Source organism: Oryctolagus cuniculus, chromosome X, assembly GCF_051225735.1.
Source record: "Oryctolagus cuniculus isolate XC-2025 breed Fujian yellow rabbit chromosome X, ASM5122573v1, whole genome shotgun sequence".
NCBI classification, from domain to species: domain Eukaryota; kingdom Metazoa; phylum Chordata; class Mammalia; order Lagomorpha; family Leporidae; genus Oryctolagus; species Oryctolagus cuniculus.
This window is the reverse complement of record NC_142888.1, coordinates 87,694,460-87,714,842: the sequence shown is the minus strand read 5'-3', so window position 1 is coordinate 87,714,842 and position 20,383 is coordinate 87,694,460. Positions and strand designations below refer to the sequence as shown.

The 20,383-nt window shown below is 41.9% G+C and overlaps 1 protein-coding gene across 2 annotated transcripts in view; it reads left to right on the top strand.

Annotated features, from left to right (window-relative positions):
• Nucleotides 1-20,383, top strand: part of IL1RAPL2 (interleukin 1 receptor accessory protein like 2) — a 1,320,043-nt gene that overhangs the window by 670,761 nt on the left and 628,899 nt on the right. For both annotated transcript variants that reach the window (XM_008272830.5, XM_089324491.1), the window contains one exon: nucleotides 20,038-20,224. In XM_008272830.5, coding sequence (XP_008271052.1) covers nucleotides 20,038-20,224 — 187 coding nt within the window. The remainder of the gene's footprint in view (nucleotides 1-20,037; nucleotides 20,225-20,383) is intronic.

Here is a 20,383-nt window from a genome sequence, read left to right as displayed (position 1 = left end):
ATGTTGGTTCCCTCCCCAAATGGCCACAGAGCCAGTGCTGGCCAGGCTGAAGCAAGGAGCCTGAAACTCCATTTGGTCTCCCTCATAGGTGTCAGGGGTCCAAGTACTCAGGCCATCATCTGCTGCTTTCCTAAGCACATTAGCAGGGATTTGGATTGGGCTGAATCAAAGCAGCGCAGCCCAGATTCCAACTGGCACTCATATAGGATGCCCAAGTTGCAGGCTGTGGTAAGCACAACACTATTTTTATCATTTATTTTCTTCCACATGAGAGAAAGCGATATGTGCTATGAGAAAGGTAGAAGTAGGGGAGCAGGCCTTTGTCCTAGAGTCTAAGATGGCTGCGTCCTTCATCAGAATGCTTGGATTTGATTCCTGGCTCAGACTCTTGGCCCCAGCTTCCTCCCAATGCAGATCCTGGGAGGCAGTGGCAATGGCTCCAGTAATTCGGTCGATGTGGGAGACCCGAATTGAATTCCAGCTCTTAGCCCTTAGCCCTGGCCATTGTGGGTGACTTGGCAGTGAACCAGTGGGTGGAAATGCCCTCTCTCCTCTCTCTCTGTCTCTCCTTCATAAAAGAAAAAGATAAAATAGTAGTAGAATGCAGGGCAGAGAAAAATAGTTTGACTTACAGAATCAGTTGATGTCTGTGATGTCACATGAGAATCTAAACAGGACTTCCCAAGCAGATGAAACTATTTAAGAAGAAGGTGGCAGTGAAGCATGGTTAGGCACAGGAGAAAAAAAAAAAACAGCAAAGTAAGTTTGGCTGGAACATGGGCTTGTCAAAGCCTTTTTCTCTGTGAATTCACAAGAACTAACCCTTGCCTTATGGAGGATTCAAATATATTTTGGGATCATGAGATTTAAGATATTAACCAATTCTTAAAAAAAGAAGCTGAAAGACAACTAACATACATGTTAAATTATAGCCAGGTGGTAAGACACATTTTTAGCAGATGATGTTTCCACTGAGAAAATGTATATTTAAAGAGAGTAAATTTCCTTCTTTGCCCTTACCCTTAAGAAAGTCAATACTGCTGACCTGCATTATGCCATGCACTCCCTGAAACTAGTTTTCTCAGAGCTGGAGATGAATTCACATAGAGCCATTCCCATGTCTCAGCACTGAGAGTGATCCATGTTGGCAACACAGCTTGTTAATATTTGGCAGGTATAGGCTCTTTCTATAGCTATAAAACAGAAAAATTAAGGAGGAGGACTATGTCCTACCCTGGGACCTTGATCTCATTAAAACAAGATTCAAATTAGTACTAATCTATATATACTCATTCCCTGATCTGCTCACACTCTTCAGTGCTAAGGTACTATGTGTAATATATACTTATCTGAGCAGATGAAGATGTTATATGCACTTTAAAAAAGGATTATTTATTTGAAAGGTAGATTTACAGAGAGAGAGGGAGAGGGGGAGGTAGAGAGAGGGAGAGGGAGAGGTAGAGAGAGCGAGAAGTCTTCCATCCTCTGGCTCACTCCCTAAATGGCATAATGGCTGGAGATGGTCCAGACTGAAGGCAGGAGCCAAGAGCTTCATCTGGGTCTCCCATGTGCGTGCAGGGGCCCAAGGACTTCGGCCATCCTCTGCTGTTTTCCCAGGCACATTAGCAGGGAGCTAGATCAGAAGTGGAGGAGTCGGGACTCAAACATGCACCCATATGAGATGTTGGCGTTGCAGGTGGCAGCTTAATCTGCTACACCACAATGTCGGCCCCCAACACCTTCTAGTTTTCAATTCTATTAGTATGATCCCTTCTCAGTGCCCTCCCTTGACTGCTCAGAAGGAAAGGTGTTTGACTATGCTTCATAATTACATTTTGCTCGCTCTCAAGCAAGGGATCTCTTTTTCTTAAACTTGGTCTGAAACTTTCTCCTGAACCTACTTTACATACTGTACATACATATAGAGAAGGCTTTCTGTACATGTTGGTGGTTGACTTACTGACTGAAACCCTCCTTGGGGTTAATTTATTCATTGGGAACCTTTTTGAATATATTGTTTTACCAAAACTAGAACATAAACTAAACATAAATTTGCAAAAATTGCATATATATATATATAAACTTTTACAGGGATTTTATTTCACAATAAACAGGGATATAATTTTGTTTTATTTTAATAATACAGTGGCTATGCCACCAACACAGTAGGCAGAATCACATTCTTTCCCATATTTATTTTCAAACTTTTTAAATTAATCTCTCTAATTTTTAAAAACTTACTTGAAAGGCAGAGAGACAGAGCCAGAGACTTCTATTTGCTGGTTCACACCCTAAAGTCTGGCAACAGCTAGGGCTGGACCATGCTGAAACCAGGCAGGTGGAACTGCATCCAGGTCTCCCACATGGCTGGCAAGGACCCAAGTACTTGAGTTATCCCTGCTGCCAACCAGGATGTACATTAGTAAAGCTGCATTGGAAGCAGAGAAACCATGACTCCAAAATGGGATGCAAGCATCTCAGAGGCTTAACATTTTTTGCATTAAATGCCTGTCCCTACGCTTACTTCTGCCTTCTGCCTCCTCATGGTTCAAGTTTCTCCATTTTCAAAACCACTTCTGTTGGGACTAGCATTGTGCTGCCTGCAGCACCTGCATCCCATATGAGTACCTGTTCAAGTCTTGGATGCCTCACTTCAGATCCAGCTTTCTGCTAATACACTTGGGGAACCCTAGAAGATGGCCTGAGTATTAAGGCCCCTGCCACTCACATGGGAGACCCAGATGGAGTTCCAGGCTCTGGACTTTGGTTTTTCCCTATCCTGGCCATTGCTGCCATTTGTGGAGTGACCCAGCAAATGGAAGATCTCACTGTTTCTCTAACTTTCTTTCAGGTAAATAAATTAAAAATAAATAAATAAAACCACGTTCCGGTAACCTTTAAAAAATAGCTCCTCTGTTTACTGTTTGTTCCACTTCCTCCCTTCCCTTCATAGTCTAGAGTCCTGGTAAAGAGGAGCTTCTCCCCACTGGTTCCACATCCTTGCTTCCCACCCACTCCCCAGTCCTTCATTTGGCTTCTATCCCTGCCATTTCCCTGTACCTGTGCGAATCACAGAGGCAACACTGGATCTAGTGGACACTTCAGCTTCTAACTCACAAGGCCCATCAGCCTTTGTGTTCTCCTTCTCTGTTCATTCTTTCCCTGTACTGACTACTCCTAAGTACCACCATTGTCTTTATGGCTCCCAGCTGGTATTCATTTTGCCCCTAGTATGCATGTAGCAATACCTGGAGGTATTTTTGGTTGTCACAATTGGAATAGGGTCAAGGGAGAAATCTATTATCCAACAATGCATAGGAACAGAGGCTGCGGCTTCTGCCAAACATTGTGCAATACACAGAATAACCCAGATATAGATAGATATATGATCTATATCTATATCTGTATCTGGTCCTAAATATCAAGAGGGCTACCATTGAGAAACCTTGGCCTAGAGGAATACAAATAAGTATAATGACAGTTCTGATGAGTACAAGGCCTTTAGTAACTAGGTAAGAATACAACCCCAAAACATGTCTGTCCCAAAGGAGATGATTGAAAGAAATATCCAGCTTTTGCAGATGTCCCAGGGATATGACAGTTTCTCAGTTTCTGGGCCCAAAGATACCAGATAATATTAAGGGCTGCTCCATGTGTGTCTCAGTCTGGTCGGGTGAATCTTCTCCCCATACACCCACCTGAGGGCTGAAACCCAAGTTCAGCCCCCCTGAATGTAGTCTGTGGTCATCAGAGGGCAGAGGCAGACCATCCTCCCACCTGCCCCCTTACTCCACCCACTGCCATCATCCCCAACCTGTCCCTCTCTCTGGAAGCTGATTTCCCACTGGGATATGCCACTGTTCTACTTCACGTTTCTGAAGTCAGTGAGAGCTTAGCAGCCAAATTCCCACCCACCAGCCCCATACATTTGTCATAGTGGTGGTTTGGGGCGAGAATCCCTCAGAATGGCACTGTGCATTGGTCAGTGGTGTAGATCAGCAAACCCCCCAGGCATAATCGGCTGCTGACTCGCCTCCTTAGCAGTGGCATGGTTCCCTGTTCCGATCTGACTGTCCGTGGCTTTGCCTGATGGGGACTTGGGAGGATTCTCCTGTCATGGGGCTGTACAGTCACAGCAGTCCTCGCCTGTAGTCGGTGCTGAAATCCTCTGTATGCAGCCCTGACAGAGTCCCTTAGGAGTGGCAGATCTCTGCTGTGTTGATTTGAGTAAAACTATAAACCCAGGGCTAACCCCACGCTGGTTTTGCTTCTTGTAATACAATTCCCTCAGAACATGAATGAGCTTCCCATTCAGTTCATACTTGGGGACTCTCGGGATCCAGGAAACCCCATAGCTTGCCACACACACCTGGATGCACCGCCCCAGCCAGGCGCAACATTTTCTTTAATGGTTATTTGCAGCTGCTCTCCTGGTGCCAGTTTCTGATTTGTAAATAATCTGGTTGCCCAGAACAGGAGCTCACTCAAGTTAGCATAAAGAGAAGTGAATCTGCAAAATGGATTTTTATGTAACACAATTGTAGAAAAGTGATTGCTTTCCCTGCCACTCTCCTCATCTCTGGGGTCACAGAATCAACTAATTCCTCTTGTGCCTGTCTGCTTTCTGGAACAGGGATCCTACAAAAGACACCTGCCTCTGTATAGTCCCCCATTCTGCAGCCTCACACCCAGCACCAGGCCTCAGCTGTGGCCTTGACAGCTGTGACCCTGCCCCCAACTCCAAGTGACCCACTGCCTCGTTGTCTAAAACCACCCTGGCTGTGAAAAACAGCTCTATGTCCAGATTTCCTAGCCTGAGCATGCTCTTTGGCTCAGATAGGTCAAATGTCCACTCCTGTTCCAACCAGGTAAGGCCTAGGCCTAGGTTGAGGGAGAGGGCGATATGTGATACACATGGCAGGCCAGGGCCACCAGACACTAGGGTACGGGGACAAACACACACTCACACACACACAGAAACTGCAACAGAGCTAACATTCCAGAACACAAAAGGGGGTCATTAAGACACGGCTCTTCCCCAGCTACCTATACTCCACCCACCTCCCTTCCATTCCTTCCCTGTCCCCTCTCCACCTCTCCCGGCTCCCTCTGAAAAATCGATCTCCCATTGGGGTATGCTGCTTCTTCCATTTCACATTTCTGAATTCAAGGGCTTTGGAGCCAGATTCCCCTCCCACAGCGGAAGCACATTTCCCTCCGTGAGAAGTTGACAGCGTTACACCAGGGGCAGTCCCAGTCCCCGGGCCTGCGGAACACTGGGGGTCTTCTCTGCTGCTGGGCTTCAGAGTCTTTCTCGTCTCTCTGAGGTTCTGGAGGGTCTACTCCCTGAGCCCCCGTGGCAGACCACAGGCCGATATCAGAGGCTGACCAGTGGGGGAACGTCTGAGGTGCAGCAGGTGCTGGGACCCTGGCTGTAGCTAGGGGTGGTGTGGATGGGGCTGGGAAGGGGGGCGCGTAGGGGTATGAGAACGAGGCAGGGAGCTGGACAGGAAGAAGTGCCTGTGAGGCTGTGGGCCCTGCATTTAGGGTCCCAGAGAAATAAAACATGGCTGTCTCCACTGACCTGAGGTCTCCCTCCCTCTGCTTGCCGGACTTGTCATGTTTCCACCCCACAGCTCCGAGAAGCCTCGGGAGGCCTCCACTTCGCTCCTGGATGGCCTCCAAGGGGACAATCTCTACTTCCCTCTTCTTTCGTCCTCTTCTGCTAGTACCAGTGGCAGCTGCCGCCTCCTCCTGCCCACCCAATACTCCTGTTGCAGCCCGTCTAGCTGTGGCCAGGTCTGGCTCCTCTGTAGCTCACCTACAGGGTGCCTTCAGCTCCTGAGGAGAAATAGATGGAACAGAGATGGGTTCTGGGGGTCAGGCTCATGGTAGGGGTGGGGCTTCTGGCTAGAGGCAGGGTTCATGGTTGGGGCCGGGCTCCTGTCAGGGAATGGAGCTATCCTATGCCTGCATGGTCGGGTCTTCCTACACCTCTGCCAATTAGATGTAGGCCAGCCTCAGCTGGAATGCCACATCTTTGCATTCTATCTCCTGCTACATCTGTGTGCTCCTTAAGGTCTGAGGCCAAAGCCTGTGTAGCTGACTTATGCACTTTAGTGAAGTCATGCAGCCACTTCACCCTGCATGCATGTAACTTCCCCTGCAAAGCACATGCCCAGGGCCAGGATGCCCCAGGCACAGGCCTGCTTGGCCTCCCTGGGTACCATATTATCCTCCAGGATGACCTTGAGCTTGTCTTCCACCTATTTCCAAGACAGGGGAAAATTCTCATGATAGATCTCAGGGCCTTCCAAGTGCATGGCCATCTTCTGATTGATGATGTCTACCACCTGAGTGGTACACACAGGGGTCTTCTAGTTTCAAGGCCATGATGGTGGAGGACCTTACTTGGTTCAGTGGCTCTGCAGACTGGGATTAACCAGTTGTCTCCTTCCCTCTCCCTTAACCCCCCCACCCAGTCTCCTCCCACTGCCTTTCCTTCCCCTAACTCCTTCATCTGCTAGCCCCCTTTCTCTCTTCTTCCTTTCCTCCTTTCCCATCCCTCAATGTGATGACCCTCTAATCAGTTTATCCCGCTCTACGACCATTCCACCAAACCTCACCTTTCCTACCAGGTACCTGAGGAGCTGCAGGTTGACCAAGCATTTACCAAGCCCAAAAACTGAGGTCTTTCTCCTAAGTGCTGTGAACTGGACAGGGGTAGAGGGAATAGGGAGCCTCAGGATTAACTTTCAGGACTTTTATTCTCGAACTGTTCCAACTGCCATAGAAGGTTTAGAAGGGTGTGCATGAGGAAGTCCCCTCCCCTCCCTGGGGACAAGGGCATCTGCTACAAGGCTGATAGAAGTTGAATGCAGAAATAAACAAGCGTGGTCAGAAAAGACTTAGAACCAAGAAAACAAAACACTTGCAATCAAATTATAAATGTTTCACCCCCCTTACTCCTTACCATGAGTTTGTCCCATACCAGGGGCTGATGGGTCCGCTAACTGGAAGTGGAATGTTCTAGAACAGGAAACAGTCCCCAATCCCCAGAATCCTGTAATGCCCCCTCCTTCATAGTTTCTGTTCCACCTTCACAAATTCTGTTATAAAGTTTGGTGGACCTTTTATATAAATGGCAGCATCACAAGCTATTTGAAACTTCCTGCGAAGGTTTTCTGTCTCAACTACTTGTAGCTCAAAAATAGCCATAACCAGAAATCATATCTGAAGGCTATATTCCAATAAAACTTTATTTACAGAACAGTGTGATTTGTCCTACAGTTTGCCAACTCCTGATCTGGATTCCTAGCTCCCAAAGGTACTCCAAATCAAAATGTTCTTAAAATAACCAACACTCTTTCCTGTTAAAAACTTTAGACAAATAGTTTCTTTGAACAAAAACTTATCCAAGATTCAGACTGTACTGAGAACCAAAAGAGATTCAGAGCTCCACTCAGCAGCATGAGCTGTGAGCTTTTATGGACCATACATGGAAGTAAAGTAGAAGGTATGATCATATTGCCTACACTTTGACATTCGCCTTATTTGTGGATGTTATGATCATTTGGTTGCCTGTGATTGGCTGGAATGCAGCTGATTGTGACTGGCTGAAACTTGGCTGGCTGTTATAATTCTAAGTTAAGTTTCAGTTTCTTTATGTTTATAGTAAATTAGGTTGCAATTTGTTAGGTAGGAATTCAAAGTATGGTGACAGCCTCAGGCCAAAGTCTTTCTGCTTATTTATCTTAATGCCACCAAGAAATGATTCCCCTCATATATTATTGTGTTACTCAAGGCAGAAGCCTAAAAATCATCAACACCTACCTCTCTTTAATAACAAATCAGTCACCATGTCTTGTTGCTACTACCTCAGAAACTTCCTGGGCATCCATCTATTGCCACATAGGGAATGATCATGTTGCTTTCTAAATTATCCTTCTGTGTTTAATAGTTTCCTAATATATAATTGCTTTTTTTAAAATTTATTTGACAGGTAGAGTTATAGACAGTGAGAGAGAGAGACAGAGAGAAAGGTCTTCCTTCCTTTGGTTCACTCCCCAAATGGCTGCTACAGCTGGCGCTGCACTGATCCGAAGCCAGGAGCCAGGTGCTTCTTCCTGGTCTCCCAAGCCAGTGCAGGGGCCCAAGCACTTGCGCCATCCTCCACTGTCCTCCTGGGCCACAGCAGAGAGCTGGACTGGAAGGGGAGCAGACGGGACTAGAACCGGGCGCCCATATGGGATGCCGGCACTGCAGGCAGAGGATTAACCAAGTGAGCCACAATGCCGGCCCCATCTAATTGCTTTTTAATCTTTCCTGTGATCATGCTACTTTAAGCATAAAAATATTTGATGGCTCCATAAGACATACTCAGTGTCCTGACATTAGAATTTTGCTCCATCCTACCTTTCTGATTTAACTCTCTCCATTCTCTTTTCTCATCATTTGTGCACTCAAGAGACTAAATCATGTAGATGTAGACTCATTTTGGAATTTAAGTTTTTATTCCAATTGAGAAATTGCGACATTCATTCTTTATATTTTGTCATTGGGTTCTGTTCCATGAACTACGTTGAAAAATACAGTATTTTTTCCTAAGGGTCTAGTGTCAGTATAAGAGAAAAAATAATAATAAATAAACTTTAAAACATTATATAAGAAAGGGCTGGCGCTGTGGTGCAGCTGGTTGAACAGCTGTCTGCAGCACCAGTGTCGCATATGAGTGCCTGTTCAAGACCCTGCAGCTCTACTTCTGATCCAGCTCCCTACTAATCTGCCTGGGAAAGCAGCAGAGGTTGACCCAAGTGCTTGGGCCCCTGTACCCACATGGGAGACCTAGGTGAAGCTCCTGGCTCCTGACTTCGTTTTGGCCCAGCCCTGGTCGTGTGACCATTTAGGGAGTGAACCAGCAGATGGAAGATCTCTCTCCTCTCTTTCTGTGTTTCTCCCTCTCTCACTGTAACTGATTTTTTTTAAAAAATATAACTTAAGAAGGTGGTTAAATCTCAGAGTTATTAAACATACCACTATTTTAGCTCTCTTTAAATGCTTTCCTGTTTTATTTTTCATTCCATCTCAACTTTTATATTTTATTTATCAGCTTTCAGCGAAGAGAGTTCATATTTTGGCTTGTTCTGAAGGCTTTCTGCAGAAAGAGCATTGAAGAGATGAGGTAGAAAATGGAAGAGGGAGGATATAGGACAGATTAGAGTCATGGAGACCCATTAGGGAGATGTCACAGTAATTCAAGAAATAAACTAAGAAAGTTGAAAGTAGAGATATATGGAAGAATGTAGAAAGTCTTTTTGTAGGTAGAATTCATAGGGATGCCAGGGGCAGGAGTGAGGGAATGTCTAGGATAATTTTCAAGTCTCTCTTATGGGAGACTAAATAGATAATAGTACTGTAGACTAACAAGGGGAATGAAGAAACTGTTTGGGATGAGTTCACCTTGACATGTACTGATACTGAGACATCTGTTGGGTATCCTGATGGAGATACCCAGTATCTAGATGTTGGTATAGGAATCTAGAACCTAGGAGACATTCTATTGAGAGATGACCATATAATTAATAGTTGATATAATTCAGGTAGATAATATAGAGCAAGAAAAGTAGACGTCTGAAGACAGAGCCCTGACCTATGCATATAAATTGCTTTCTGCTACTGCCTACTCTTGTTGGTTTTATGGCTGTTAACCTTATTCCTTTGCTTTATTTTTGTTCTAATACCAGAATATCTTGTATCATATATTTTTATTCCTTCAGTGACACTTTAAACATGTACTTTGACTTGTGATCTATTGTCTGCTTATATTATCATTCTTCCATTTATGTTTATAAGACTTTTAGAAAATTTTTGGCTTAAAGATTAGAGGGGGAAGAAACTGAAGACAAATCTGTTAGAAAGTTACTTCAGTAGAACAGGTGGAACATGATTAGGGCTTGAACTGTGGCAGGACATAGAGGAGCTGTCTGATGAGGAGTTTTTAAAGATTTATTTAGAGAGAGGGAGGGAAAGACAGAGAGGTTGATATTCCATCTGCTGATTAACTCCCCACATTGCTGCAATGGCCAGGGCTGGGGCAGGCGGAAGCCAGGAGCCTGGAACTCCATTGGGGTCTCCCACATGGGTTGCAGGGGCCCCAAGGACTTGGACCATCCTTACTGCCCTCCCTGGAGTAATAGCAGGGAGATGGTTTAGAAATGGAGCATCTGGGACTTGAATTAGTGCTCTGATATGGCATGCTAGCATCACAAGCAGCTTCTTCTGTACCACAACATAGGTCCCAGGTGAGGAAAGATTTTGGAAACATAATTAGCATGACTTATTAACTAATTATACATGTGGAATAAGTATGGAGAGGTAGAAAAAAGGGTGATTTGGAAGCATCTGTTTTGAGAAACTAGGTGGATAGACATTACAAGAGAAACCATGAAATATGTTACAAGAGGAAAAGTAGACTGTAGGGGAAAGATAACAAGTTCAGTTTTGGATTGATAAATGCTTTCATCATGGTTATATTAAATCATAGTTAGATGGCTGTCCTGGACTGGAACTTAGGAGAGAAGTCAGAACTGCAGATATGTATTATAGATTTGAATGTTTTCAGTACTAAGTATGTGCTTGGGAACTTGTGCTTGAATAAAGTTGCTGGAGATGAAGATTAGGAGAGAAAAGGGAACAAAAAGTAGAGAAAGGAATCTCGAGGCCTCGGGCAGGTGATTGTTATTTTAGGGATAGACTGAGGAAGATGAATAAACAATAGGAATGCTCAGAGAAGTAGTCAGAAGGAAATATATTTTTAAATTTATATATATATATATAAGAGAGAGAGAGAGAGAGAGAGAGAGAGAGAGAGAGAGAGAAACACAAACTGCCATTTGCTGATTCAGTTCCCAAATGTCCGCAGCAGCTAAGAAAGGATTAGGCTGAATCCGAGAGAAGGAAACTCAATTCAGGTCTCCCATGTGAGTAGCAAGAATTCAATTACTTGAGGTATCACCACTGCTTTCCAGGGCCTGTATTAGGAGGAAGCTGGAGTCAGGGGCTGAGGCCCGGCATTAAACTCAGGTACTCCAAGATAAGACACAGGCATTTTAGCAGTTGTCTTAACCAGAGTCTTAAATTATAGGGAAAATGTCTACAGAAGAGGGAGAGATTTTAGAAGTAAGGAGGGGATTATAAAGTAGAAGGAAGTGGTTATTAGTTTCTTATAATGTATCGAGGTTAGGTAGGATAAGGATGAAAAATTAAATAATAAGATATCCTTAATGAAACTAGTGATAGTCAATAGACTGTTGGAGCAGAAGCAACATAATAGTGGGACACAGATTATAGTTAAATGGGTAAGTAGAAATTTTGAACATTGACAAGTCTTTCAAGATCTCTGATAGTGACAGCTATGGTGTATAGACGGGGATCAGAGAATAAATCGTGGAGACATAAGTTATGATAATTTAGTTGCTGTGACACTTAAGTTATACATTTTTCAACATGAAGACAGGGAGGATAATCTGGTATCTACTGTATACCAAGAAAGGAAATCACATGTAAAGAAAACTGTTTTTCAAATACTGTTTTTTGAAGCTTGCAATGTAACCTGGGCAATAGGGCAAAACCTTTGTGAATTCTATGTGAATAATTAGGAAACAGTATATTTACAGATACCAAAAAAACCACAGTGTGATTTAAATGAGAAGCAATGAGGAGGAGAGGAATAGTTATTAGAGCCAGTGAAATTGATTGGAGAAGGATTTCTGAAGATGAGCTATGTTATTTTTCAATGTTAATAGAAATATCAGGGTTTTCCATAGATTCATGTGAAGTTTTTGATTATGTTATTATGTGTCTCAGCATTTTAAAAACTTTGTCTTCAATCAAACAAAAGAATCAGGAATCACTCATCCTATGGTGAGGATGATGGTAGCACAGGGAATCTTTTTAATTTATCTCCATTATTTCCTTACCTTTACTCACATCCTCAGTCAACCATTGGCAGTCAAATTTTGACCAAGCTGCCTGTACACTTAGGCTGAAGATTTCAATTGCTTTCCTAGGGAAATAGGGACATGAACTCACCACTAGATAGATCTTCAATTCTCTGTTTTATGTGAATGGATTGTCAAATACTCATGTAACATATTTTTCATCATTAGATATCAGACTTTAATGCTCAACCACCAAATAAATTATAGCTTATTTTGAATTCAGAGTGAAGGATAGATATGAGCTGGATTGAAAATATTCATGGAAAATGGAATTAAAATACCATGTGCATTTTCCATTAACTTTTTGAAGACCCCTCATATTTTGCTGACAAAATTTCACCTTGAGCTAGTAGTTTACTATGTTCTGGTCCATTGGCTACATTTAAAAGTGCAAAAAGAAAACACCAAGCATCTTCGTTTGTTTTATGATTTGGCTTGGTAGTCATGAGAAAATTTAATAGTAGTGATGATGCTGAAGGAGATTCCTTTTATTGAACATTTAGTATACACCAGGCATGTAGTTATTAATTTAAATGAACTATCTCATCATTCAGATATAATTTTCTACAAATCTTCCACATTTTTGCATATTTTGTGAGGAGACTACCCCTTGTGCTGGATTATCTTTTCAAAGGTATATGTATAAAGAACTGTTTTTGAAGACAGAAATAGCGTCTTCCTCCAGAAAAAAAGGACAGATTTGCTTATAATCTTAGAAAATAGAAATATTATCTCTTTCTGGAGCAAAGGTCCTACATGCTTATGGCCAGTTATAAAAGATTTGTGTTTCCTAAGGAGATTGGAGTTTCTCTGAAATACAACCCACTGCTTCTGCAGGTGTCAACCAATGCTCATTGTATAGTCCTATGAAATTGGGGTTAGGTAAGCAATACAGATGTACTATGGCTCCTGCAATTGTTGTGAACAAATCATTAGATACTTTTGGGATTTGCAAGGAAAATATTTTGAAGTGAATATAGATAAAACTATCAAATGAATCATTTAGAAAAGATTCAACTGCATCCTGAAGCATTTTATCTATGGTTTCTGTTATGAGATATGAAACAGTTCCCTGATTCATTTGTATTCTTTTTACTATCTTAACTATGACACAAAACTTTAGATTTTGTAGTATAAGTATGCTTCTATAAATGGGAGTTAAAAAGGGATATTTGGATTTTTCATACTTGTTTTAAATCCCAAGTCTTCCTTTCCCTACAGAGAACCTAAGCTTGGTCAATATGTTCCCTTAGAATTACTTCTAGAATAGAAAAGTATAATTATAATCTACAGTAGCTTACATTAAACATTTGTAATAGAAAGTGAGGTTTATTAACAAAATTGCAAGCAGTTCTATGCTATGCACATTGACATTATTCTTTAGTTGTTATATTTGCCCATCAGGTTTTCTATTAACTTCTATTAGCATGGAAAACTACAAGTTTTTTTTAGCTGTTAAGCAATTTAAGCCTCAAGTTCTAAGAGAATCCAGGGGCTAATAGCAAGAAAACTTAGTTATAAATCACCAAATATATATCAACTTGACTAAGTTATTTGTCCTCTTTGTATTTATGCTTTACTCATGTTAGATGATATCCATATTGCTAGGCTGTTGGTAGAATTAAAGAAGATAATAGATAGGGAAGCACAGTCAACCCTCCATATCCATGGGTTCTACATCCATGGATCAACCAGCCCTGCAGATACAAACAAATACTCAGAAATAAAGTAATTGCATCTGTACTGAACATATATAGAATTTTTTTCCTTGGGATTATTTCCTATGAAAATACACAACTGCTTATCTAGTACTTCTATTGTATTAGACGTTATAAGTAATCTAGTGATTATTTAAAGTATATGAGATAATATGGGTAGGTTATATACAAACACTATGCCATTAATAAAAAGAACTATTATTTGAGAGGCAGATAGAAAGGTCCCCCATGTTCTGGTTCATTTCCCAAATGCCTGCAATTGCCCAGGGGACTAAAGCTTGAAGCTCAATCTAGATCTCCCACATGGGTGACAGGAGCTTAATCACTTGAGCCATCGCCTGCTACTTCCCTGGGTCTGCATTAGCAGGAAGCTCAAATCAAGAGCTGCATATCAAATCCAGGTTACTATAAGGTGGGATGCAGAGTTAGCCAGTGTCTTAACCGCAATGTTAAATGCCTAATATTATGCCATTTTTTTGACAGGCAGAGTTAGACAGTGAGAGAGAGAGAGAAAGATCTTCCTTTCCATTGGTTCACCCCCCAAATGGCCGCTACGGCTGGCGCCGCGCCGATCCGAAGCCAGGAGCCAGGTGCTTCTTCCTGGTCTCCCATGCAGGTGCAGGGGCCCAAGGACTTGGGCCATCCTCTACTGCCTTCCCAGGTCACAGCAGAGAGCTGGACAGAAAGAGGAACAACCAGGACAGAATCCAGCGCCCCAACCAGGACTAGAACCTGGGGTGCCAGCACTGCAGTCGGAGGATTAGCCAAGTGAGCCACGGTGCCAGCCATATTATGCCATTCTATATAAGGGACTTCAACATTGGAATATTTTGGTCTCTACTAGCAGGGGTATGTGGGGTGGGGGGATCCTGGAAACCAATTCCACACATATATCAAGAGGTACTTGAAAAAGAGTACAAATGTGTGTAATTCTAGGTCTTTGCTAGAATATCACTGCACACTGCAAAGGCCTTTTGCTTACATTAAGCCTGGATGTGTTACTTGTCATCCTCAGGATGTGAAGGAGGGCAGGGAAAGAAAAAAATGCAATACCAGTCTTGCAACACCACTTGTCAGTCTGCCTCCTCAACTTTGCACAACTCTAATTGTACCTAATGAAAGAAAAGTAACATTTTTTAGGTCCCAGTTGCAGGATGTGTTTTAAATAGCACTGGCCTGAGGCATTTTTCAAAATAAAATCTAAATAATGCAAGATTGTTAAGTAGGAACTGTGCCAGTGCTAGATTACATGGTTAATAAAAATCAACCTGAATCTCAGACTGTTAGGCAGCCTTGATCACACCTCTCCCAGGTCAGCCATGGTGACAGCAGGACTCAAACCAGGCCTTGTCTTTGAGTCCAGGGACACTGGTCATCATAAACAACTTCATTCTAAGGCTTGTTCATGGGTTAACAAGCAATTTGTCAGCAGCCACTCCCATGGCAGCTATACCAGAGAGTGAATACTTGCCAAAGGTTGTTCATGGTTAAGTGTTGGGAGGACCTAGACACTTCCTCCTTCAGCATGTCATCCATCCCCAGGGTAGGTCCACTAACCTTATTGATACCCCAACTCAATGTCAGTGCTTTTGACAGCACATGCTTCATTTATGCTTTGGAGATCTTGGGGAGTCTTGTGCCTCAAAACCTTCCCTAGAGGTCCAGGCTTTGTTATGGAAAAGCTTCCAGAATGTTTAGTGGAAGTCTTATTAACCCTTTGACCTTCAGGATTCTGGGCTTTGCATTGTAACTCATACTCATCATACTTGGAAGTTTCTAACTGCCCTAAATGCTTTCTTTTTATTAACTTCTTATTGTATATAAGTCCGTGTATACTTTTGACCACTTCAGACCTAAATGGCTCTCCAGTCCTAGATCTCTTGCCAAACCAACCTTTTCTAGACTTTTTCCTGTCAAGTAGCACTCTTAACCCAGTGATTTGTCATAATTCATTGCTGCCCATCTGTTGCTTTTATTATGTTGGTGATTGTTCATGATTATTATGTTAAAAATAAAATACAGTTGTTTCTTACCATACATATAAGAATCCTAGCAGAACCAACAATTCTAATTGTACCTAAAACTTATTGAATACTTACTATGTGTCAGTGTTTATGTATATTATTTAACTCTTTAAATGGCCTGAAGAAGTCACATATCATAATAATTCAACCTAAAAATGCAAACAATGAAAGTAACTTCTTGCCCCCACCTCGAATAGGACCACCACAAAGAAACTGTTGTCCTCATTGTTGAGATGAAAAACTGAGACTTGGAGAGGTTAAAGAACTTGAACTAGTGAATCTTATTTCAAAGCTAGTGTTTTGTTAAGAAACTATTATACTAGATTAATCCTTTACCTTAGTTTATCCTATTTTCTGCTCAGGGCTCAATTCATTTTAGGTAGTAAGCATCTTTTAGGGCATTGGACATTCTACCTGCCCATTCTATTATTGAGACCTCTGGTCAACACTTCTTTCTGTGGGGTGTTAACATATTAATGTGAAGATATATACAAAGTAAGGCTCTTTCACCTGTGTGGCCGAACACCATGGAGGAGGTATAATCAAAGCCTGTAACATGATGGACCATTTGGAACACTTTGAATATTCAGCAGAGGTGATTCTCTTCCTTCTGTGCTAGATATGTTTTAGAAACTAAAACCATGTATCTTCCCCCATTCACTGACGCTGACCTAGTCCTTCTTATCTCCCAGATGTAGCCACTGCATTACTTTATTTGCCAATATTGTGATGTTTTGAAATAGGCTAATCCTTCCTTCAGTGATGGGCCAAGAATATCTGCAAATTATACGAGTCACTCTTATATAAGGAATGTGATTTGAGACAACCTGAATCTGAAGAAAATTGTATGGTTTGCACCACATGAGTTTGACACAAAAGTAGAGCAGAGATGACACATCTCTTGAATATGTACCTTTTGATGCCACTCATGTAAATGACATTTACTGAGAACCTGCTATCTATTCGGAGATATAGTGACGACAAGAGCAACAGATGCCTTGACCTCATTAGCTTACACTTACTAAATTAACAAACATAAGAAGATCAGAGGGCGAATCAAGGGCAAAAACCAATGGTTTGAATATTATATTCAAAGAACAGAGAAAATGCCAATATGGCATGAAGGAGAATATGCCAATATGCATGAAGGAGAGAATGTTATGGGCCACATCATGTATGGCCTTGGAGGAAGCAAGGATACTTGGAAATGTTTAACACTAAAGCATTGAAAATGTGGCCAAAAAGAACTAAATTGATTAAGCCAGTCTTTGTTCCCTGAGACAAGAACAACTTCTTTTCCTCCTCCTTCTTCTTCCTATGGCTTTAGCTTCATGGAATTTAAAGAGGCTGTCCAACATTTGCAAAGAGTATGAAAATGTCTCATTTTATACCTAGTGGAAATATTTTATGCCCTTTGGCTTCTAGACACACCCACATGGAGGAAAAGAGAACAATAAGATCCCATATCTACATAGTGTAATGAGGTTGAATCTGAACATCGGATTTGGAGTGTTTTGATAGTATTATTCTCATATGATAGAGGCCTAGGCAGATTCAAGCGTGCTGACCAGTAATTAACTTTATTAGAAACCTAAATAGGAACCATTTTTACTTAGTTTGTAGACTCAGTGGGCTTAGCCATTTGTACTCCTCTATTTTGTATTATGTCTGGGATATTGTGAAATATTTATGAGTGAGTATTAAAGGATATGAATAGTACTGATAATCTGAGACCATCTTAAAATTATTGGTTGGCATCCTGATTCAATCTTTGAGGATTGTTATTACTTGGGTATAAAAGCACTTGGTTTTGGATAGTTGCCCCTTGTAACACAGCACGTATCCCCCTTTTTAAGATTCCATGTATTTATTTGAGAGGTGGAGTTACAGACAGAGAGAGGGAGAGACAGAGAAAAAGATCTTCCATCGCTGGTTCACTCCCAAATGGCTGCAATGGCTAAAGTTGGGCCAATCTGAAGCCAGGAGCCAGGAGCCAGGAGCCAGGAGCCAGGAGCCAGGAGCCAAGAGCCAAGAGCTTCTTCTCGGTCTCCCACACTGGTTCAGGGGCTCAGGCACTTGGGCCATCTTCCATTGCTTTCCCAGGCCATAAGCAGAGAGCTGGATTGGAAATGTAGCAGCCAGGACTTGAGCCTGCACCCATATGGGCTGCCAGCGCCATAGGCAAAGGCTTAACCTTCTACGCCACAGTGCCAGCCCCAGCAAGTATCCCTTAATGTTGAGAAAAGGAAATGGTCCTGAAGTACCTTCCATAAAGTAAGATTAAATACTCCCACCTAGATTTTCAGTTGACCTTCGTAGTCTTATCAAGCTGCTTAACTTTTTTCTTCATTCTTTACACTTTTCTTTTGTGTGGTTTGACATCTGGAGCCCAGGTAAAGTAAGATGGGAAAAACTTATGAAGTATACATAGGGAAATAAAGGCAGAAATTTTAAAAAGTGTGTATTTAATAAAATTCATCAAATATATTTATTGAGATCATATTACTGAGCTAGCACTGACCAAGATACAAGAAGGCAGAATTTTTATTCCATAAATACCATTATGTAATGAGTTAGTCAATTAATGCCCAATTTCTAAAGTACCTTTATGACAAAAATTCCTTATTGAAATTCATAATTTATAATGCTAATGGATAAACTCGGTTCTAACAGACTACACTTTCTTGGATTTGTTCTTCATTGGAATCCCAATTTTTTTAAAGATTTATTTATTTGAAAGGCAGAGGCAGAGGGAGAGAGAGAAAGAGAGGGAGAGATGTTTTGCATCTGCTGGTTCACTTCCCAGATGGCCACAATGGCCGGAGCTGCACTGATCCAAAGCCAGGAGCCTGGAGTTTATTCTGGGGCTCCCATGTGGGTGCAGGAGCCCAAGGACTTGGGCCATCTTCCACTGCTTTCCCAGGCCATAGCAAAGAGCTGGATCAGAAGTGGAGCAGTCAAGATTCGAACCGCTATCCATATGGGATGCCAGCACTGCAGGCGGCAGCTTTACCTGCTGTGCCACAGCACCGGCCCCAGAGCCCAAAATTTGACCCTGGCACATCTTAATAAAAGCTATGAAGGTTAATAGATAACCATTGTATAATTATCGGTTTTTCAGTATATATCCTGTTGGTTTATAAACCAATGGTAAGGGGAAGGTATTTAAACTAACATTTAAAGTGCTAGTTGGGTTGCCTTCATCCTACATCAGTGAATTATCTTGATTCAAGTCCCTGCTTCACTCCTGATTTCAGCTTCCTGCTAATGCACACCCTGGGAGGCAGCAGATAATGGCTTAAGTATTTGGGTCCCTCTTACCCATGTAGAGACCTGGATTGAATTCCTAGCTCCTGGGTTCAGCCTTGTCTACACTTGACCATTATAGGTATTTAGGGAATGATCCAGCAGATCTGAGATCTCTCTCTTTATATCCCCCTTTCTCTCTGTTTCTTTGCCTTTAAAATAGATAAAATAAAGGATACTAAATAAACAAATGATCAAATTCAACATCCTCTGGAATAATTGTTAAAGAACTAGCTAAGGGGTCAGAATTTGTGGCAATGGTTATGTTACTGCTTGGGATGTCCACATCCCATATTGGAGTGCCTGGATCAAGTCCCAGATACTCCATTTCCAATCCAACTTCCTACTACTGTGTACCCTGGGGGAAAGCAGGTGATGATTCAACTATCTGAGTCCCTGCCACTTACTTGGGAGATCCAGATGGAATTCTGGGATATTGGTTTTAGCCTGGTTCAGCTCTGGCTGTTGTAGGCATTTAGAGAGTAAATCAGCAGATGGAAGATATTCTCTCTCTCTCTCTCTCTCTCTCTCTCTCTCCCCCTCCCTCCCTCCCTCCATCTTTCAAATAAATTGAAAATAATTAAATAAATTTGTAAGAATTAAAATAAAGAACTGGCCATAGGGACAGTGTAGAAATGACTACTGTCCTAGTTATAAAGACAATTTCCTCACAGATTTTCACTATCAGATTTTAAATGTAGCAATATCTACGACTGGAAAAGAAGTCTGACTGTCTTACAGTCTGGAAGATGAATACTGATTCTCTATGGAGCTATGCAGCTACAATATAGCCAGGGATGTCCGCATTAGAATTTTATTTTATAACTTCTTGCCAGTTGAAGTAGAAAACTGCTCTGTGTCGTTTTGATGTTGTTTCAGATTTCTAGGCAAGACCCTAAATGTAAAAGTCAATACTCTTGAAATATATAGAGTACAAACAAAGTTGTAAACACCCAATAAAGCCATTTTGTTATGTCTCTGTTCTTACAGAAACTCAACATATTGCATGAAGGTGTCAATGTCCTTGACTGTTGCAGAGAATGAATCAGGCCTGTGCTACAACAGCAGGATCCGCTATTTAGAAAAATCCGAAGTCACTAAAAGAAAGGAGATCTCCTGCCCAGACATGGATGACTTTAAAAAGTCTGATCAGGAGCCTGATGTTGTGTGGTACAAGGTAACTCAGCGTGGTGTCAAATGCATTTTTTACCTTGGTCAATAGCAAGCTTGGGGATAAGGAAAAGGAGAGGTTTTATTACTATTTTTTGCTATTAGATATTTCACTGAGAAGAATCCATACATTTACAACTAAATAACTCAGAGCTATGACTCCTAT